Raw genomic sequence first — 18,748 nt, forward strand, 5'->3', positions numbered from 1 at the left:
AAGGAGTATGCAGACATATTTAAATCTTTAAAATAGCTGACGAGACACCTGCATGTGACTTCTTAGTGCTTAGATACTTTTTATGACTGGTACATCACCAAATATCACTGATCAGGAGAAGGGACAGATTGAAACAAAAGATTCTTCTTATAAATGTAGTTGAAAATAGTATCACAAGTTGTCAGAATAGAGAACAAATAGGAGCATTTTTTAATTGAAAAATATACTTTATATAACATCAAAGACCGGCTTACCCTTTGACAGAAGAAACCAGCTCTGAAATAAAAGTAAAACTGTAGGAAGTAACAGAATGTTTATCACACAGAAAATTTATGAAACCAATCTACTTATACCCTAGGCTTTCTAAATCAGTGATATTCAGACTTTATATATGTAACCATGCAGTTGGTGAAGGCTGAAAGGATCTTCCTCTTTTTCTAGATTGACATGTTTTCAGTATCGCTCTATTTTGCCACAGCTGCCTTGGGTAATCTTGGGCCATTCTTGTTTTGTGATAAGGTGGAAATAGTGGTTTGTATGTGCCACATATCTCTAATATTTTTAGATTATTTGATACCTTTAAATAGAATGCTTTTCCTGGATGGTATGCAATGTCCTGTAGAAATTATGCTCTGCTGAATTCTAGAGGCCTTAGAAAAAGCACATATTGTTATTATGTATTAAATCTCAAACCTTTTCTCATTGTCATCGCCTTTTTCTCCTCCTTCAGCTCCACTGTAAATCTTTTGGAAAGGGGATGATTATTTGAGACAATCTCAATTTGTACACTAGATTCTAGTAGTAAGCAATAAATTGCATTAAAGTGTGTGTATGAGTAGAAATTTGCAAATTTAGTACAAAGTACTAAGCAAAATGCTTTGTACTAATCTGGTCAGAAAGAAAAGAGCAGATCATTATTCTCCTATTTCATGGCTGGTTGGCTTTTTCAAAGATCTTATCGTAAATCTTCAATGAAGACTTTGAATTTTCAGATCACCAACAGAAGAGAATCATAAAACAAAATATAGGCTCCTGTAACAATGAACAAGAGAAAGAAGGTAAAGGAATTTGTAAAGATATTGATATATAACATCTACTTGCATTGCAAGTTTGGAAACCTTGTTTGGTTAACTAGGAAATAAAGAACTAATTTTAAATTGTTATCTTATCTTTTTATGAAGCTTTCACAAGTACTTGGAAGCAGTGTTCTCAACTTGGCTGACAATGATGCTGCCATGTCAGGACACTAGTGTCTCCAGTAATTGGATCAGATCAGTTCTCCATGGCTACCTGAACTTTGAATTTAATATCCTTCTTCTTCCTTGGCTGCAGTCTTCCACACCTGTTTTAATTCTAGATTTCTTTTATTTTGTTATTCACTGACATCCTAAAACTTCTCTGCAGTGTATACTGTTTCTCTGTGATTCTCCTTCTTAGGTCTTGAATTTTTGCTCAGCTCACACAGCTTTCACCTTCCTCCATTTCCACATTCACATGAAAAAGGCTTTCCTTTCTGATCATCCTCCCTTGTTTCCCTCTCTGACATGGCAGGGAAAGACACTGCAGTTAGACAAGTGTGAAAACGAATGTCAGAGGCTTAGCTAGTTATCAGTGAATCTTCATATTAATTGTTCCGGAATAGCATGTCTTTGCCTTCTCACAAGACCACAGCACATTTGTGAGAAGCCTGTATCAGAATCCTTCTGGTGGAACGAATCTTAATGCATGTGGTATATGATCTCAAGCAGACCTATGTTCTTTATCACTTTGAAGGGCACTGTATCACAAAAAACATTGAACAGCATTGTATCTGAGTATGATTTTTCAAGTTATATTGTCCTAAAAATCTGTTCCGGTATCTTTGAGTAGGAGAGCATTTATCATGGAAGAGTCATCAACATTACCATTCTGATCTGGTAATGAATTGTGACAAGCTCTCAAATATCCCCCTTCCTTCCTTGACTGAAGTATACTGGCCATTCCTTGCCATCTTGATGGCATCTGTGATATTAAGTGAGGCACAAAAGCTAAAAAAAAAATAAAATTCTCTGTAATATCTTCAGAGGATCTATGAGGAAAAAAAGTATTTTCTCTACGTCATTGAATCCTCTAATTACAAATTTTGCAGAATGCAATAAAGCAAGCTGCTGTGAAATGTGTTTAACATCCCCCAAAACTCCTGCGGAGGCTAAATTTGCAACTGCATCTATGTTGTTATATAGAATGTACACTATCTGACTATCTTAAGAATTTCTTGTCTATATCTCTGTTCATGAATATAACATTAGTGGATATAACCAAGAATATCTAAATTACTAAAGTCAAAACAAATTCTGACAAAGCTCCCTTGATGTACAGGAGTGTATAAATCTTGTAGAAATCAATTTGCTTCTGTACAGTCTGTCAATGTCTGCCTTCTCTTCTGTACATGGATTGTTCCATAAAAAAACTCTGTTTTTCTTCTATTCTATAGAATCTATTACCCTTTAAAAAAATCATTTCAGTGAGAGATTGTGAATCAAGACATAACAGAACCCTTTAAAAAAGGCACAATCTTGAAAATTTCCTCCCCATTTAGAGTATTCTTAATAATAATGACATGAGTTGTGGATGAAAATCCATTTGTCAGGTAATTTTTTAATCCAAGGGAGAATAAAAACAGAAAAAAAAAAAAACCCAGAAAAAATATTCCTATTAGAAATATTGTAATACAATGGGTTAGGTTTAATCTATGATGATGATGAACAGTTTAGTTAGCTCTAATGCATTGCTATATACACAGCATAATAAGTTGTTTAAGAAATATGAGTCTGTACTGAGGACAGTAAAACCTTTGAAACAATATGAACAAAATTTCAAAGTGAGCTATTTAATGATTTAAATTAGACATTTAAGCAGTAATTTCTAATGATTTAGCAAGGATGAAAAAAACCCTAAATCTTCACTGTTTGAGAAAGCCCTTGACATTTTCCTTAATGACATAAGGCTCTTCTGTACTACTTTTATTCTGTCATAAAATTTAAAAAGTTAAACAGACATGAGAGAAAAGCTTACTAGTGGAAGAAAAAATACATATTAAGTTATGTATATTTTGATTAGGCATATTATTTTCTCATAATTTATAATAATACAATTTAAAATGTTAGAGTATGCTTTTGAAATAAATATTCACCAAAGTCTACCTAATAAAACACAAACAAATGCCTCTGAAGATTATTTTAACTTTTCATGGTGCTTTAAAAATGTTAGAAAAACAATAGTCTTTTGCATATATTGCACCCACAAATGGAAAATACTTACTGGGATTAAGTTAATCTGGGCTTTCAAAGGCTGAACTCCCATGTGTCTTTGGAAAGAAAAAGGAAACTCTTACAAAAGAGGTTCTGAATAACCTCACCATCCCATTATTAAAGCTCAGACATTCTTACTCTAAAGCATGTCACATAAAAAGTATCATCAAAACTCTTCCCAGCACTGGTAACAGAATTGGTCCTGACATTGATTCCTGTTGTCCAGGAGGAATGTCAGTCACAAGGAAGGAGAAGGCTAGCCAAGCTACCTTAGCTGTGTTGGTTTGGCTCTTACTGGTAAAGGTGGTACCATAAAAAATCAGTTCTCCCCTGGGAATTTGAGTATTCATCATAATCACATTTGCATCATATTTACCATTGACCATTGTCCAGTGGAGTTTCTGTTGCTCATCTTGTTATGGAAGTTGGTCTGTCCTCTTTTTTGACTTGCTGTGAGTACTCTGGCTTCATCTCACTTGTATTCTGATTCCTCTGCTCCACACTGTGCTGTTTAGTGAGGGCAACATATGGCCCATGCTATTAGCAAAGAGTTCTGGTGCTTAATGTAACAGAGCCATGAAAAAGGAGTCTATAATCACTACAGGAAGAAATAAGAAACATTTATGCAGGTCACATGAAAGCATTAGGAATTTCAAGCATGATATTGCTATTGCATAGATTCTGCAGACCTCAAAAATATCTCCATAAGCAATCTTCACAGTTGCCAAAGAGTGTTTCAGACTGGGATTTGAAAGCAGTTTTGAAAAAAGGAAAATTGAGCTGGAGTGATTGCCTAGGTCTTCAGGGTGCGCTGTATCTCCAGTGATCTGTGTGCCCTAAGAGTCCTCCACTTGCCCAATATGAAAATAAATTGTTTTTCATTACTCTGCAGAAAAAAAATGATGGTGTCATTTAGACAGAGCTTTGCAAATAAGTGCACTTCATTCTGGCCTAAGCACTCACCTGAGAGAGCATATGTGTGTGTGTGTGTGTGTGTGTGTGCGCACGTGTATGTGTTTGTGTGTGAACACAAGCAACTCTTATCAACTTTAGGAACTTTAATACTGTTTAGTTTCTTTGATCTTTCTCAGCCTTTCAGTAGTTTGGCTGAATCAAGACAGAATTACTTCTGACAGAGAAAGTAACCAGACAAAAAAGGACTCTTACGCTGGAAAAGGTGGTTTGTTTTTTTATCTCAAAGAGACAGCTAAGTTCAATTTTTACTTGAAATTTAGATTTAATCTTAAAAGTATGAGTTTCCATGACATCCTAAACTAAGCAGAAATATCTTCTTGCATTGTTTATTCATTTCTCCAAAAGCTTTGTAACCCTTAGGGGATCTCATTTTGTGAATGGGTGTTAAATACTTTAGAATTAAAAGTGCAACTGACCAGTTATTGTCAATCTCTACTCTAAACAATAGGCCAAAGAGAAAGAAAATAAATATCATTAAAAACTGAAATGCAATGAGTTATTTTAATATTTAAAAGGATATCCAACTCCCACTGAAATCAACAGCAAAACTTTTATTGTGTCCAGCAGAGAAAGGATTCCAGTGATGTAGGGAAAAAAAAGAGCAACTATAATCCCTTCAAAATTAATAAGGAAACAAAATTTTGGAAAAGCAGTTTGTGTTTTGTTTGAATGGTCTTTTAAAATTATGCCAATGACAGCTTAAAGTGTACAGAACTGTTTGGAGAAAAATTAAATTAAGTCTTATCCTTAATGAAGTCACTGTGTTCAGTCTGAATTGTGGTTTCTCAGGAAAAGCTGAATTAATGTTTGTTTTGTTTTATTTTGTATGTCAGTAAGTATGCATGTGTGTCTGCTGCTCCTGGCAGAACTCCTGTGTTCTGCCAGGACTAGAATCTGTAGGCAAGAAAAGCTGTTGTAGCATTTCCCAAAGTCAGGCAATAAATATCCATAGTCTCTCACAGGAGCTTTCCTCCTGAGATTTCCTGACAGCAGAGTTTTAGATAAATGCAGATATGCCTCATACAAGGGTCTGAACTTTAGTAAGCTAATGTGAACCAAAACATCTCCAAACTTCTGGCATTCAGTCCCACTAGTTAGTGTTTGCTACATGCATACCTTTCCACCAGAAGGAATCTGCTGCTGTATTTTGCTTCCCTGCTTACCTCAGTTTCTCAGATGGGATGGCATGAGCTGACAATTCCTTCCAGAATCAGACTTTCCATAAGAACGTGGACCATCTGGAGCAATATGGTAAAGAAGCTCTAAGAGCACTCTCTTCTTCCAGTTCCTTTGCAGCATTGCCATGACACTATGCCCCATAACTCATGTGCATCCCTAAATTTAGATTCCACTCAGCACTGGCAGAGCAGTACACTGGTCTTACCATGCCTGATTTCAAGTGCTGCATTGTTAGCATGCTTCTGTTATCTCCCCTCCCACCATTGTCCAAGAGCTAGCTGCTCTCCAATGAGAATAACACAAACATGTTGTCAAGATGGGAGGAGGAAATTCAAATTGAAACACCCCTTTCTTAGTCTTCGTTGAATTTTACTTGGATTTCTACTGGCCTCAGTCCTTCATCCCTTATTAAAAAATAAATAATTCCATCTCAGAGGTTTCTTTGCTTCAAGGGCTGTTCTGTTCAACCCAGCCACTTTATAAGAAAATTATTCTATGCTTCTTTGTATTTTTCACCCAGGAATAATTTTTACCTGAATGTCCCATTCAATAGTACATCACTGCTTTAATTCACAATATTCATGTCCATTGGACTCCTTCTTATACTACATAAAGCTCAAATTCTGCATGGAGTCTACAGAAAAAAAAAAAAAACAAAACTTGACTAAATAAAAATCCATTGCTGGCCTTGTTACACTGATTCTGTCATGTACTCTTCCAGCTGTATATATCCCTGTTTCATTCTTGTAAATGTAGGCTTTTTAAGGTGAGGTCTTTTTGTATTCTTATGTCTCACACTGACCATGAAATGTGGCTCAGGACTAATGCTACTGATGAAAAAATCCTGTTAATTACATTATTGAGAAATAATAGCAATAACAATAGATTTTTCAATAGTTAATTGCCCTTGAATTTCAAATTGTGGTCAATGCCAAACTCTTGAAAGCACCTTGTGTTTCCTTGTGTAACCCACAATTTGTGCATATTATGATCCCTCTCTATGCAGTTGGCCCTTTGTAGTTCTGTAAATGTTTCTTGCTAAAAAAAGTAAGTGCTTTCAATTAACAGATGGGGTTGATATTTTACAGTGCAAGAGACCTGCCTAGGTTCATATTTAATTATTTGCTCTGCATCTTAATTTATCCGTGTACATATCTGCATAGAGCCCACTACATATATTGCTTCAGAAATTGCAAGTTTTGCTGGTGTTAAATATACAGTTAATAGGCAACATTCTAAACGTGAGCTGCTCATATAGAGAGGAAATAAATTTATTCAAGAAATGGCATTACTTCCTTAAGTCAGAAATAGCCCTTTCTATGGTACCCATTTACCAAGTCCATCGTTCTCAGTTAAAGAAGTTTCTCTCAGTGGTAGCTGTGAGAGGCATCAGTGGGGCCAGATGCAGCTGGGATGTGAATGGAAACTCTGTGACTGCTTCTCTCAGACCTGAGCAAGAGTGTTTGTGTTGCATTAGGCAATTGGGCAATTAGTATAATTGGGAAATAGGGGCCACTGTCCTTTAATACTTCTATGTAGTCATCCCACAGAAATTTCATAACAAATATAGACACCTCAAAACTGTCTGGATGCTCTGAATAATGCAACTTGAGAGCTTGATGGAAGAAAAGTATGTCAGTGGTATTAATTGGTGGAATGACTTGGCAATAAAGATTCTGCAGCCAGGGATGTCATCATCTTTGCTTGTGTTATTGGCAGTAAAAATTCCTGTCTATCTTCCATACAAAGCTTCACTTCTCAAAGCTCCATGCCTGAGCTTGTGGTTTTTAAGATGCATATGGCTCTGAACCTTGCTAAGCAACTTAAAGCAGATTTCATGTGGGTTTTCCTGGGCCCCAGAGGCATGCAAAATGCTACGAGTTCAAAGGCAGAAATGGTCTCAGATTAAAGAGAATCTTGTTGTTAGGACTTTAGGCGTACAAATTATTCTCATGCAGCACCTAGCACCATAAATGTAAGAAACCAAAAAAGTCAATCTAACTCACCAGAACTGAGGCATTCAGAAAAAATTGGACATTACAGAAGCCCCAGCAGCACTTCAGCCTCTAGTTCCTGTGAGTAAAGTCTCAAGGAAGGCAGACAGAAAGAAGCTCTTTTTGTCAGTAAATTACACGCTTAATTTGTTTAACAGTTTTGATTAATTTGGGGAGAGTATGCAAATAATTAAACCACATTTTAGACATTAGAGATCTACATTACATGTAGACATAATCCACTGAACAGTCACAGGTGGCACAGGAAAGTGGTGCTGTTGAACAGCTTTTGTGAAATCTGAAGCTGAAGAGATTTCCATTTTGACCAGACAGGCACAGTCCCTAGCACAAGTCTCTGAAGAAGTGAATCAGAGAGAGAGAGAGCGAGACAATAGCAAGAATATTAAAGTATACAAAAATATGAATTTCCAAACAAGTTAGTGTTGGAGGAGAACTACTCTGATGCATGATACACATGCCTAAAAAACCTCACAACACAGATGAATTTGTAGCTTGAAGTGTAGTGTGCTCAGAGTTTCAGCAGGAGGAATTAAGCACATAACTCTGAGAGGAACGTTCTGTAGAACGCATGTGAGAATTTTTTGAAGACAATGACAAGGGAAACACATTGAACAAATCTGTTTAAAGCAAGAAAGAAGTGGAACACATCTGTATTATGCTTAATATTAAAACCAATTGTCAGAAAATCAAGAGAAGTATTATTTGAGGAGACCCTGAATATTGATAAATACATTGCCTCCACAATAGGCAAAATAATTTTATTTGTTAAATCAACATAGACAGACTGTGGGATCCAGGTACTCTACAAATACAGCAATTTTTAAATTTTTTAAATATCAAACACACATTTTTTTTGGTTAAGGTAAAATGTTGTACAAATTTTAATTTTTTTCCCTGTATTTATTTTTTCCATGCAGAAGAAAAGTCTACTGTGGAACCTAGAGAAATGAAAAGTACGTTGCTTTGTTGTTTTTCTTTATTTTTTCATTATCTTCATGTTAGTTTTATGCAAGGGACAAGAGTATATTTTTTTCTTGTATTTGAAAACATTTCTATCCCTTAAATATTTTTCAATTAAAGAGCATACTCTTGCTTAAGGTTGCTTATGGTTCTATCTTTTGTAAGATAGTAAAACTTGGGTTCTTATCCACATTTGACACACTAAAAGGTCACAAAAAGAAAACTATATTTTCACTAACTATAGCAATACCCAACATCATGCAGAACAAACTGAAACTAACAAATTTGGCTTTTCATGGATGAACAATTAAAAGAACACTTAGATTTGCTACTCTAGTACTGTTATTTTCTTCACCATTAAAAAGGGGATTCATTTCCCAAAGGAAAAATAAGAATTATAACTTTCTCCTATCCTTTACCAAACTCTTAATTTTCTAATTCAGAACATTCATAAGTAATTAAATTGTTTTAAAAAGGAAAAAAATATTCTCCTTATTTCTACTGTTACCTAAATAGCTGCCAAATTAGAGGCAGATGCTTTTGAAATAATGTCATATTGTAGGTGGTGCTTTAACTTTCCATGAATAACAGAAGTCCTGTAATGACAGTTTCAAAGATTCAATTAATAAAAAGTGTTATAAAGGTATATTGTATATGCAGGTTTTTTTGTGGCATTCTACACTTGTTCCCAAGTACCATGTGCAAGTTTTGCTGTCATTCTATCAGGTCTTACAAAAGAGGCAGAACAGGTGCATGGCTATTGAGTCACCACAATAAACTCTTAGTTACACCAGGTTAATGGGCACAGTTTCCTGATTCCTGAGCATTTAAGTAATAATCTGGTGTGCATGTTTTTTCCAGTTTTATCCTTAGCACCACATTCACTCTCTGGGTATTAAGCTGTATTTCTGAGCTGCTGGTAATTAAGTGACCAGCTTATCAAATCTTGAACATATTTCAGTTAGTGGATTTCCCATCCCAAATACATATATACATGCATACATAAATACATTTGTGTGTTTCTGCGTAAAAGTAGCCAGCTGAACTTCAATTTCTATTTTTAGAGAAAAAAGAGGAGAAGAAAAAGAGTGATGAAAAGAAGACTACAACTGAAACTAAGATGAAAGGTATAGTTTGGAAACATTTCTTACTGGCCTCATTCAGCTTTTACTCACATTTCTGGCTCATTTCCTATTGCTTTCTGTTAGGTTAATCCTATGCTTCTGTGTGTATTGTCCTTCTCTGAGTTGCTCAGTCACTTTTTGCATTTGCATGTTTCCCATTCTTCAGCATCTAATGTCTAATGTGTTCAGCACCCAATATTTCCTAAACCCATTTTAGACAAATTAAATGTCCTGTTTGGTGGCCATCTATGGCCATCTTGGTGGGCTTTGTAAAGAGTTTAATGCTGTTACACTGCACTACACAAAACTCATGGAAGATATCACTCAATTCATGGCATATCAATTTCTGAAGGTGGGGTAGATCTATTTATTTTTTAGAATCACAACTGGAACTTACAGTGACCAAACTGCAAAGACATGGTATCCATCTAAATAATATTTTGATCATGCATTGTCAGAAAGAATCTAAAATCCACTAAGATGTTGCCTCATTCAAAATATTTAAGTCATTTATTATTTTTTAATGATCTCATTGTTACTGAAACTTAAGCTAAAAGGTGCCACATTCACGCACTGATGATTTTTGCCTAACTTTTGATGAATTATTAAGGGTCAAAATCATCCACAGTTGAGGCATACTGATTAATTTTCATTTTCAGCTGATTGCTCATGGCAAGTTGGGTGCAAGTGCTATAAGGGAATAATCTGAGCTCCCAAATAAGTCACTTTTTTCAGTATGAGCCCACCAGGACTTGGTTGACTGCATATTTGAGTGTATGATTCAAAGTTCTAGCACATCAAATTACTCTCTTTAATTAAATCTTAGAAAAAACAGGAAAAAAGGAGAAAGCTCATGAGAAGACAGCTGTCCCTGAAATTAAAAAAACAGGTAAGAAATTGAACTCTGACTTTCTCTGAAGTGATATCTGACTATTTAGTGTAAGCACTTTCAAGCTTTAAGCATTTGAGATAAGGGTGTATGTATTTCATTATAATTCAAGAATCCAAGTGGAGATATAGCTAGATAGATACAGATGTATCACAGTATATATATATATATGCATTATGTCTGTATTATGTTATGTTATATTATAATATTCATATCCATATATTTAATACATGTAATTCTCTGTTATATGATCTTGGGACTTTTTCAAATATAATTATTTTTTAAATAAATATCAATATATTTACAAATAAATTACAAACACTCTTTTCATTCATACACTAAATTTATCAAGAGCATAATTAATTTCAAAGGCTACATGGCAGAGTCTGAATGGAAAGCATGTATTTTTCCATGAATAATTTTACAAATACAAATAATTTTAAGAAATAAATGGAAATATTACCCTATCAAACTACTAAGTGTGGGAGAAAATAGATGGTTTATTGTCTGAATTTTTACTCATGCCCAGAAAAGAAATTTCTAAAAGTTAAAGTTATATTAATATGTTAAACCTAATTGATTTTTTCATGCATAAAAATATAGATATTTCAATTAGATTAGAAATTAGTAATTTGGGTCTTGTTACACTAAAAATGATGCATTTTTCTTCCCCATTATTCCAGTAAATCTGCAAGTATATTTAATGCAGAAATGGGAAAGTATCTCCAGTAAGTGACACAGCTTGCAAAACTGTCTCATTAAAATCAAGGAGAAACAAAATGCTCAGTCTAGTGGTTGGTCACCCTCTGAATACCTAGAAACACTGATTCCAATTGATGCTTTATCTGTCACTTTCTATATAACATTCTACAAGCCCTCAAGTACTCCGATTAACCTTTCTGTAGATTAGTGTAATGCCTAAAGCCATGGAGAAAGGTTCAAAATGGGATGATATTCAGGGCTATATTTACTATGTCCTCAAGGCAAGCCTTGTGCTCTGTTTTCTAATTATTTAAATCTGTTGCATGCTATCAAAAGCTGAAAGGCTCTATATCCCATTGTTTACTAATATTGTGGGTTGCATATGCAAATTTCAATAAGCAACTGGTTTCTTTGCCACTGAATCCTATCTGGTCTGCATAATTTTTCCTATTCAAGTGTTTATGGATGGGAAGAGAAATAGTAATTTATGTTTGGGAAAATATAAAAATGCACAAGTTACCTGGAACAACTATCCTAGTAGCCCCATATTTAAATATGTATTTTATAGTAGAGAGTTGTACACACTGGGGAAGGGATAGGGATGAAAGAGAATATTCTTTTTCTAGTTAAGTTGCATATTTTAATGTATAAAAACAGCTTTAAAAAGAACATAAGCTAACAATTCAAATACCTTTTGTAATTTTTTTCTGGTTCTAAGCTTTTATTTCACTTGAGAATACAGAATTGTAAAAGATTACATTTTACGGCAGAGCTGCAGCCTAAAGTTATTAATATGTTCATCTTCACAAGCAGTTGCTAAATCCAGTGAGTCATCCTACCAATGCTAGAAAGACACAAATTAGACAAGCCAAGATATCTGCACTTTTCTGTCACTTTTATTAGCTCTGTAGTTTGCTTCATTTTTGGAGTTGCTTGCCTTTGTGTAAGAGGATGGTAATCCATAATGTATTCTAGATACAGGTGTTGCTGTTATTCCTCTTTCAGCTTGTTCTTTGAATGCATGTGCACTTTCTACCTTTGATTGGCAGCACCCATTGTTATCCCTAAAATGTTTTGAGCCTGAAATAATTGCTATATTTGATCAACAGAACAATAGTTCATAGTCCAGTCTTCACATCAGGCACCTCGATGTCTGACAGTCTTTACATAATTTGGACAGACACAAAAAATCAACCTCTGAGCACTTGAATCAGCAGAATAGATAAGCATCCAAAAGCAAATAACAGCTTCCAGTTTACTTAATTTTTCCCTTTAAAAGGCTAGACAGAGGCCATTGCATTAAAAATAATCTCACCCTGGTTTTCAAATTCTTGCATTTCCTCTGAATGCCTCTGATTTGTGTCTCATTTTGCTTGCCATGACCTTTACAATCCATGAAGCTGAGGTGTTTTCAGGGCAAGCTGCCCACACTCATCCCCACATCAGTGGGCAGCTCCTTCTGCTCCGAGGTCCTCCTGGCACCCAAGGCCCACTGCTGCTCCACACCCTTGCACACTTTCTCCCAGAAGACTCATCTCTGGCTGGAGACCTGTTAACCAGGCATTCCCCATAGAGGAATGGTGGCATGTACAGCCTGTCAGGCTCAAGAGAGAAAGAAAGAGGTGCTCTGAAAGCACTTAAGAGATAAAAACATCTCTAAACTAATGTGAATGCTTCTGAGAGAAGCACTTCTCTATATTCCTCTCAATCTCTCTTGCTCTAACAAGAAATGCTTGTAATTGCAAATACTGCATATATTTGCAGATTAATATTTTAGGTTGTTCCTTTGGTCCAAGAGACAATTTTATCTCTACTGCTACCAGAATGGAGGTTTTTTATAGCTCTTCATTAACTGTATTCCTGTGATATATTTGTTTATTTGCATGCCTGCTCACTCTTTTTCCAATTCTCTCTCCCTCCATTTCTCACTCTTTCTCTCACTGTCCCCCACTCTCTGCTGCTGCAGAGGATCAAGAGTCATCTAATACGAAATGTTCTCTGTCTTTAGTACAGAGCAAACTGAATGATTCTTAATTAGCTATTAAAAATGCATTGTAGATAAAAGCACATTAATCCTCTGACCTTCAGCTCATACAAAAGCATTGTGTTAATTGTCCTGAAAAATAGATAATTCCATTGTTACAAACTCAGAGGTTTAACTTAAACAAACATAATCATCAGACACAAGGGTCTGGCACAGTCAGAATTCATAACCTTTTACAAAAATCTACCCAGTGCTACTCTGGATAAAGAAGGAGCTGCATCTCCAAATCCTCCTTAAGGGGCTTGCTAAACCTTGGCAGATATAAGCCTTTGCCAGGCTCTCACAAAGTTTTTCCTGGTGTTTGGGACACATCAGCCCAGGGGGCTCCAGTCTGCAATCTGACTGAGAAAAGGGTCCCTCTGTGTTATAGCTTTGGTGTCCAACCCCACATGAAAATGAATATACAGCGACTGGTGCTTTCAGGCACTAATAGTTTTCTTGCAGATTTTTTCCTGATGGTCCCTTTCCCAGAGGCTGGAACTTCCCTGCTTCTTCTTGAATCAGCTTTCCTAGAAATGATATTCACACCAGCCTTTGTCTTTGACTGTTGTAAACTCCTTTCCCACACTGTTTTGCTTCTCAAAACAAATCACAGGGGTAAAATGAGTTTATAAAGCAATAAAAATGTCAGCCTGGATCATCATACAATTTCCTACTTAAAATTCTGCTTCAGATGTCATTAATGATCTTCCTGTTATTCTTACATTTTTTTGATAACAAATCTTATAACTGCTTTAGAAAGATAGTGTCTTTTTCTCTACTTTCCATATGGGGAAATTCAGGTACAGACATGCAATCCAGGCCAGTTGTCCACATATTTATCTTCTGTTTATACACATCTTCTGAAAGCTAAACCAATGCTAGCTGGATTAGAGATCCCAAATTTTTGTATACTTTCACTATTTCCCTCGTGATAAACCAGAGGCATCAGACAATGCAGCTGATGTCTAGGAATAAAATGGTTTGGCTAAAATCATATAGCCTTATCAGCAGGACAAGTGCAAGAATCCCTGGGTTCTGACCTCGGTGACAAATGTTTTAAGGTCATCACACATCACACCTCTCTGAGCAGTTCTGGTGTGCAGATCTATTCATCCCAGATCAGGGAGCATGACCTGACTTCTATTTTGTCGTGTTGGTATCTGCATGCTCCCAACAGAGCCTACAAGCCCTACAAAACAGCATTGGAGCTGCTCCATAAATAAAGGACCTAGCTTGCAGTGGTTGCACATCCATTTTTTGGATGCATCTACCACACAATCACAGAATCATTCAGGTTGGTAAAGACCTTTAAGATTATTGATTTCAACTATTAATATAGCACTTCCAAGTCACACTAAACTGTATTCCTACACATTTGAATATCTTTTAAATACCTTCAGAACTGGTGACTCAATCTTTTCCCTGGGCAGCCAGCTTCAGGGCTTGACCAGCCTTTCAGTGAAGAAATTTTTCACAATATCCAATCAAAACCTCCCTCCTGTCCTATTGCTTGATATCTGAGAGAAGAGACCAACACCTGCTTGGCCGGAACCTCCTTTCAGAGAGTTATAGAGAGCAATAAGGTCCTACCTTGAGTCTCGTCTTCTCCAAGCTAAATAATCCCAGCTCCCTCAGCCACTCCTCATAAAGTTTTTGGTCCAGACCCTTCACCAGCTCTGTCTGTGTTCTCTGAACACAGTTCAGTACCTCAATGACTTTCTTGAAGTGAGGTTCCCAAAACTGAACAGAGTTTTCAGGTATGGCCTCAGCAGTGCCAAGCACAGAGGGACAGTCCCTTACTCTTGCTGGCCACACTATTGCTGGTGCAGGTCAGGATGCCATCAGCCTGCTTGGCCAGCTGGACACATTGCTGGCTTTTGTTCCATTGGCTGCCAACCAACATCCCCATGTACTTTACTGCCAATCAGTTTTCCTGCCACACTTCCAACAGCCTGTAGCACTGCATGGGGTTGTTGTGACCCAGGCACAGGACCTGTCACTTGGCCTTGTTGAACCTGATACAATTGGTCTTGGCCCATCAATCCAGTCTGCCCAAATCCATCTGCAGAACTCACCTGCCCTCCAGCAGATCAACACTCTTGCGCAACAGGAGTGGTTTTGTCCACAAATTGACTGAGGGGTACTTGATCCTTTCATCCAGATCATCGATAAAGATATTATTATGGCAAAGACATATCTATGATGCATGATACCATGTCATATGTTTCACACCAGGCAGTGTTAGCAGAAGAGGGGAGTGGTGATGTCTCTCTTTAGATACCACAGTAAATCTTTGCCTCCTGAATAGGAAAAGTCTCTGGGGACTTAAAGTTACAGACAGACAATGAGGTACATTTTAATTATGTGACTACATTTTAATTATGTAACAACCGAAAGAAGTCTTTCTGCAGTCATGAAAGAAACAAACCAAAAGTTAATCTTGGACATAAAAGTTGAAATCAGTACCTTATGACTGCCACAAAACTGGGGGATAACCAGGTTATTCTTGATACCCTATTACCCAGTGAGATCAAGACAGCAAGAAAGTCTCTTTAATTCTGTTTGGAGGAAGAATGGTAGTAGTAGGTAGAGCAGAGCAGAGGTGACCAGACAAGAGCAAGCATGACTGACCAGGTCCCAGCAGCTATTTGCATGGGTTGACCACATGCATTTTCCTTACATGACGGTCCTTGTAATTTGAAAAAAAAAAAAACCACAATGGCTTTGTAGGAAATGGAGGGAGAAGACCATTTTATACACCAATAGTATCTTGTTTGTTATTGTCCTCTGTACAATCAGGAAGATAAATTCCTTCAATAATTTTTAAATTCCTGGTCTGAACAACAATTAAAAATAATGCATCTAATTTTGTGACTACCTTAGCTCAGCTTCTACCTTTTCTTGATATATTCTTGATATTAAGCCTTCCATTACAATAAAAAAACCACTACTGACACCTGGTGGCAAATTATCTTTTTCTTTCAATCCATATACCTGAGGGGTATTTTGTTGTTTGCTTTCAAATATGGCTATTTAAAAAGAGTTTGCTGAAGTAATGTTGAACCTACTGCTTACCTCCCCATGCTGCTTATCATACTGCTTTCATGGCTAGAAACATGTTAGGATGTCATCTAAATGTGACACTATTCTCAAAAGAATAATTTTGGAATGTAAATACTACTGCCAGAGAAGTAAAAATTAATTAAAATATACCTTATGACAAAAGTTATAATTAGGGAAAAAACATACTTGGTTAATCCACTGATCTAGAGAAGCAGATTCATACCACATATCCTGAAAATCTTTGGGCTGATTTAACTGCAATAGATTGAATATTTCATTTGGGATACAAATGTTGATCCTAGGCTTTTCCTGATGAGCAAATGGGTTCTACTTGCACACATTTGTAGAAAGACATCTCTGTTGCCTCTCAAGAACAAGGTTTGAAACTGCTCACTCTACCCTGCCCACTGCAAGGAGTGTGTTTCCAGCTGAGTGTCTGACAACTTTAAGCAGCCCAGCTTGGACACTGTGACGTGTCTCATGTTCCCTTGTGTGAGTGGTGTCACAGGACAGATGTCAGCAGATGGAAGGGTGACATGTGTTTTCGGAGGAGGCCACAATATAGGGTCTGTAACAGCCAGTGAGATGTAGAGACTGTCACAATTTAGGCTGCTTACAAGGAAAAAATGGAATTGTGAAAAAAAGAACAAGAGAGCATAAGGTATTTTGAAAGTGGCTGGTCCCATATAGAAAATGAAACATGTTTATTCACAAATTTTCGTGTGGCTTATTAAACAAAGCGTGAGGAAAAGATAAAAAGTGAGTCACTAAGTGGAGTACACATATAAGTGCTTTGATGCATTTTGGATCGACCAGACCTGTTTTCAGAATGACAGCTAGTAGAAAGTAGAAAGGTAGGAGTTTTGAGTGGTAGAACCCTGTCTGACTGGTTTTTTTACCTTTTTTTTTTAATGACAAAAAGACACTGTATTGAGTTGACCCTGGGCAGCTGCTAAACACCCACACAGCCACTCAATCATTCCCCCTTTATCAATATGATGGGGCTGAGAACAGGAAGAGCAAAAGTGAGAAAACTCATGGGTTAAGACAAATTAATAAATAAAATAAAGAGGAGAAAAACAAATTATGTAATCACTAACCACCTTGCCAAGCAGACTGGTGCCCAGCCAGTTGGAGCAGAGGACACCCTTCCCTTATTCTTCCTCTACTCTCAATTTTTGTTGCTGAGCATGCCATTATATGGTAGGGAATACACCTCTGGCTAATTTGGTTCAGATGTTCCAGCTGTGTCCTCTCCCAACCTTTTCCCAGTTCCCAGTAGGTGCAGACAGAGTGGGAAAAATAAAATGCTCTGATGCTGTACAAGTACTGCTTGGCAATAGCCAGAACTCAGGTTTGCTAAAAATGTCTGAGTAACAAATCCAAACTAAAACATCATATAGGCTGCTATGAAGAAAATTAACTCCTCTCTCCCAGCTAAACCCAGAACAGGAGCCTACAGTTTGCATTTATTTGCAGCTAGATTTAGAATGACTAGAAGAAAAGACAAATGTAAAAATTAAGCAACAGAAATATTAAGAAATTAGTTGCTTTGTGATTCCTCATGCATAAGAATGTATAAGAACAATAATTAAGGAAACACGGTGTGTTATGAGTTGAGAGCAGTTTTAGGAATAAACCACACAAAAGAACAAGACCTATAAGGAACTATATGATCCTTCTCTAGGGTGTTTCTTACAATTATTCTTTCAACAGCTTTTTATGCTAGACAGTTCATCCACTTACACATTTCTGCAGAGGTTTGGCTTGCTGTGGGTTTGTGTAACCCTTAGCAAAGCCCCTGACTTTGAGTTCATCTTAATTATGATTCCAATTGATATGATATAATGATATTATATGAATCAATGCCCATACACCAAAGTCTATAAAAAGCACCTAGATTTCCCGGATGGATGACTGCAGTTCCAGGTTTCATCTCCCCTACTACAGGCCAATCCATTCCTGACTAATAACTTGCTCATGACCCTATTATGCATGTCTGGCCCATTCTGATTTTTCCTTTCCTGCTGCTCTTCTCCTGGATCCTATTCATAATTCACTTGCAGTTTCCTGACATTTTTTCATTAGTAGATGCTTCTGCTTTCACAAACTATGCACACAGCCATCAGCACTGGTAGCACTAACCCACAGAAATGCTGCAGTAGGATTCCTGCACAGTTGCCAGCAAGTGATGTAATTTACTCTTTTTTCTCTTACACAAACAGGGCTTAGGGGCATCTCCTGACTTTGATAAAAATGTCCTGTTTGTGGGGCTTTGTACAACAAAATCACAGAAAGAGGAGATGGAAATGACCTACTAGGTCTTCTAATCCTTCCTTCTGACATTGCAGGGTAATTCCTTACACAGTACCTTCAAGTGCTTTAGCCAGTTTAGTTCTAAATGTCTGAAGTAACTAGGCCTCCATCAATTTCCACAGAAGATTATTCTACAACCTTATAGATCTCACAGTTAAGAAGTATTTCATTCCAGTATGCCTAAATTTTCCCTTCCTTAATTTTATCCC

General features: G+C 36.7%; 1 protein-coding gene and 1 long non-coding RNA gene across 14 annotated transcripts in view; one reads left to right on the forward strand and one right to left on the reverse strand.

Annotated features, from left to right (window-relative positions):
- Positions 1-18,748, forward strand: part of TRDN (triadin) — a 233,563-nt gene that overhangs the window by 103,867 nt on the left and 110,948 nt on the right. For all 13 annotated transcript variants that reach the window (XM_088053842.1, XM_088053833.1, XM_088053836.1 and 10 more), the window contains 3 exons: positions 8,377-8,412; positions 9,484-9,546; positions 10,370-10,432. In XM_088053842.1, the coding sequence (XP_087909968.1) occupies positions 8,377-8,412; positions 9,484-9,546; positions 10,370-10,432 (162 nt within the window). The remainder of the gene's footprint in view (positions 1-8,376; positions 8,413-9,483; positions 9,547-10,369; positions 10,433-18,748) is intronic.
- On the reverse strand, positions 216-5,568 carry LOC148184667 (uncharacterized). Its single transcript, XR_015772314.1, has 4 exons — positions 5,429-5,568; positions 3,667-3,888; positions 3,301-3,346; positions 216-1,032 (listed from the first exon to the last, which is right to left on the reverse strand). It is a non-coding gene; the product is annotated as an uncharacterized LOC148184667 (long non-coding RNA).

Source organism: Pseudopodoces humilis, chromosome 3 (genome assembly GCF_049639895.1).
Source record: "Pseudopodoces humilis isolate 2021_Gansu_Grassland_sample_001 chromosome 3, ASM4963989v1, whole genome shotgun sequence".
NCBI lineage: Eukaryota > Metazoa > Chordata > Aves > Passeriformes > Paridae > Pseudopodoces > Pseudopodoces humilis.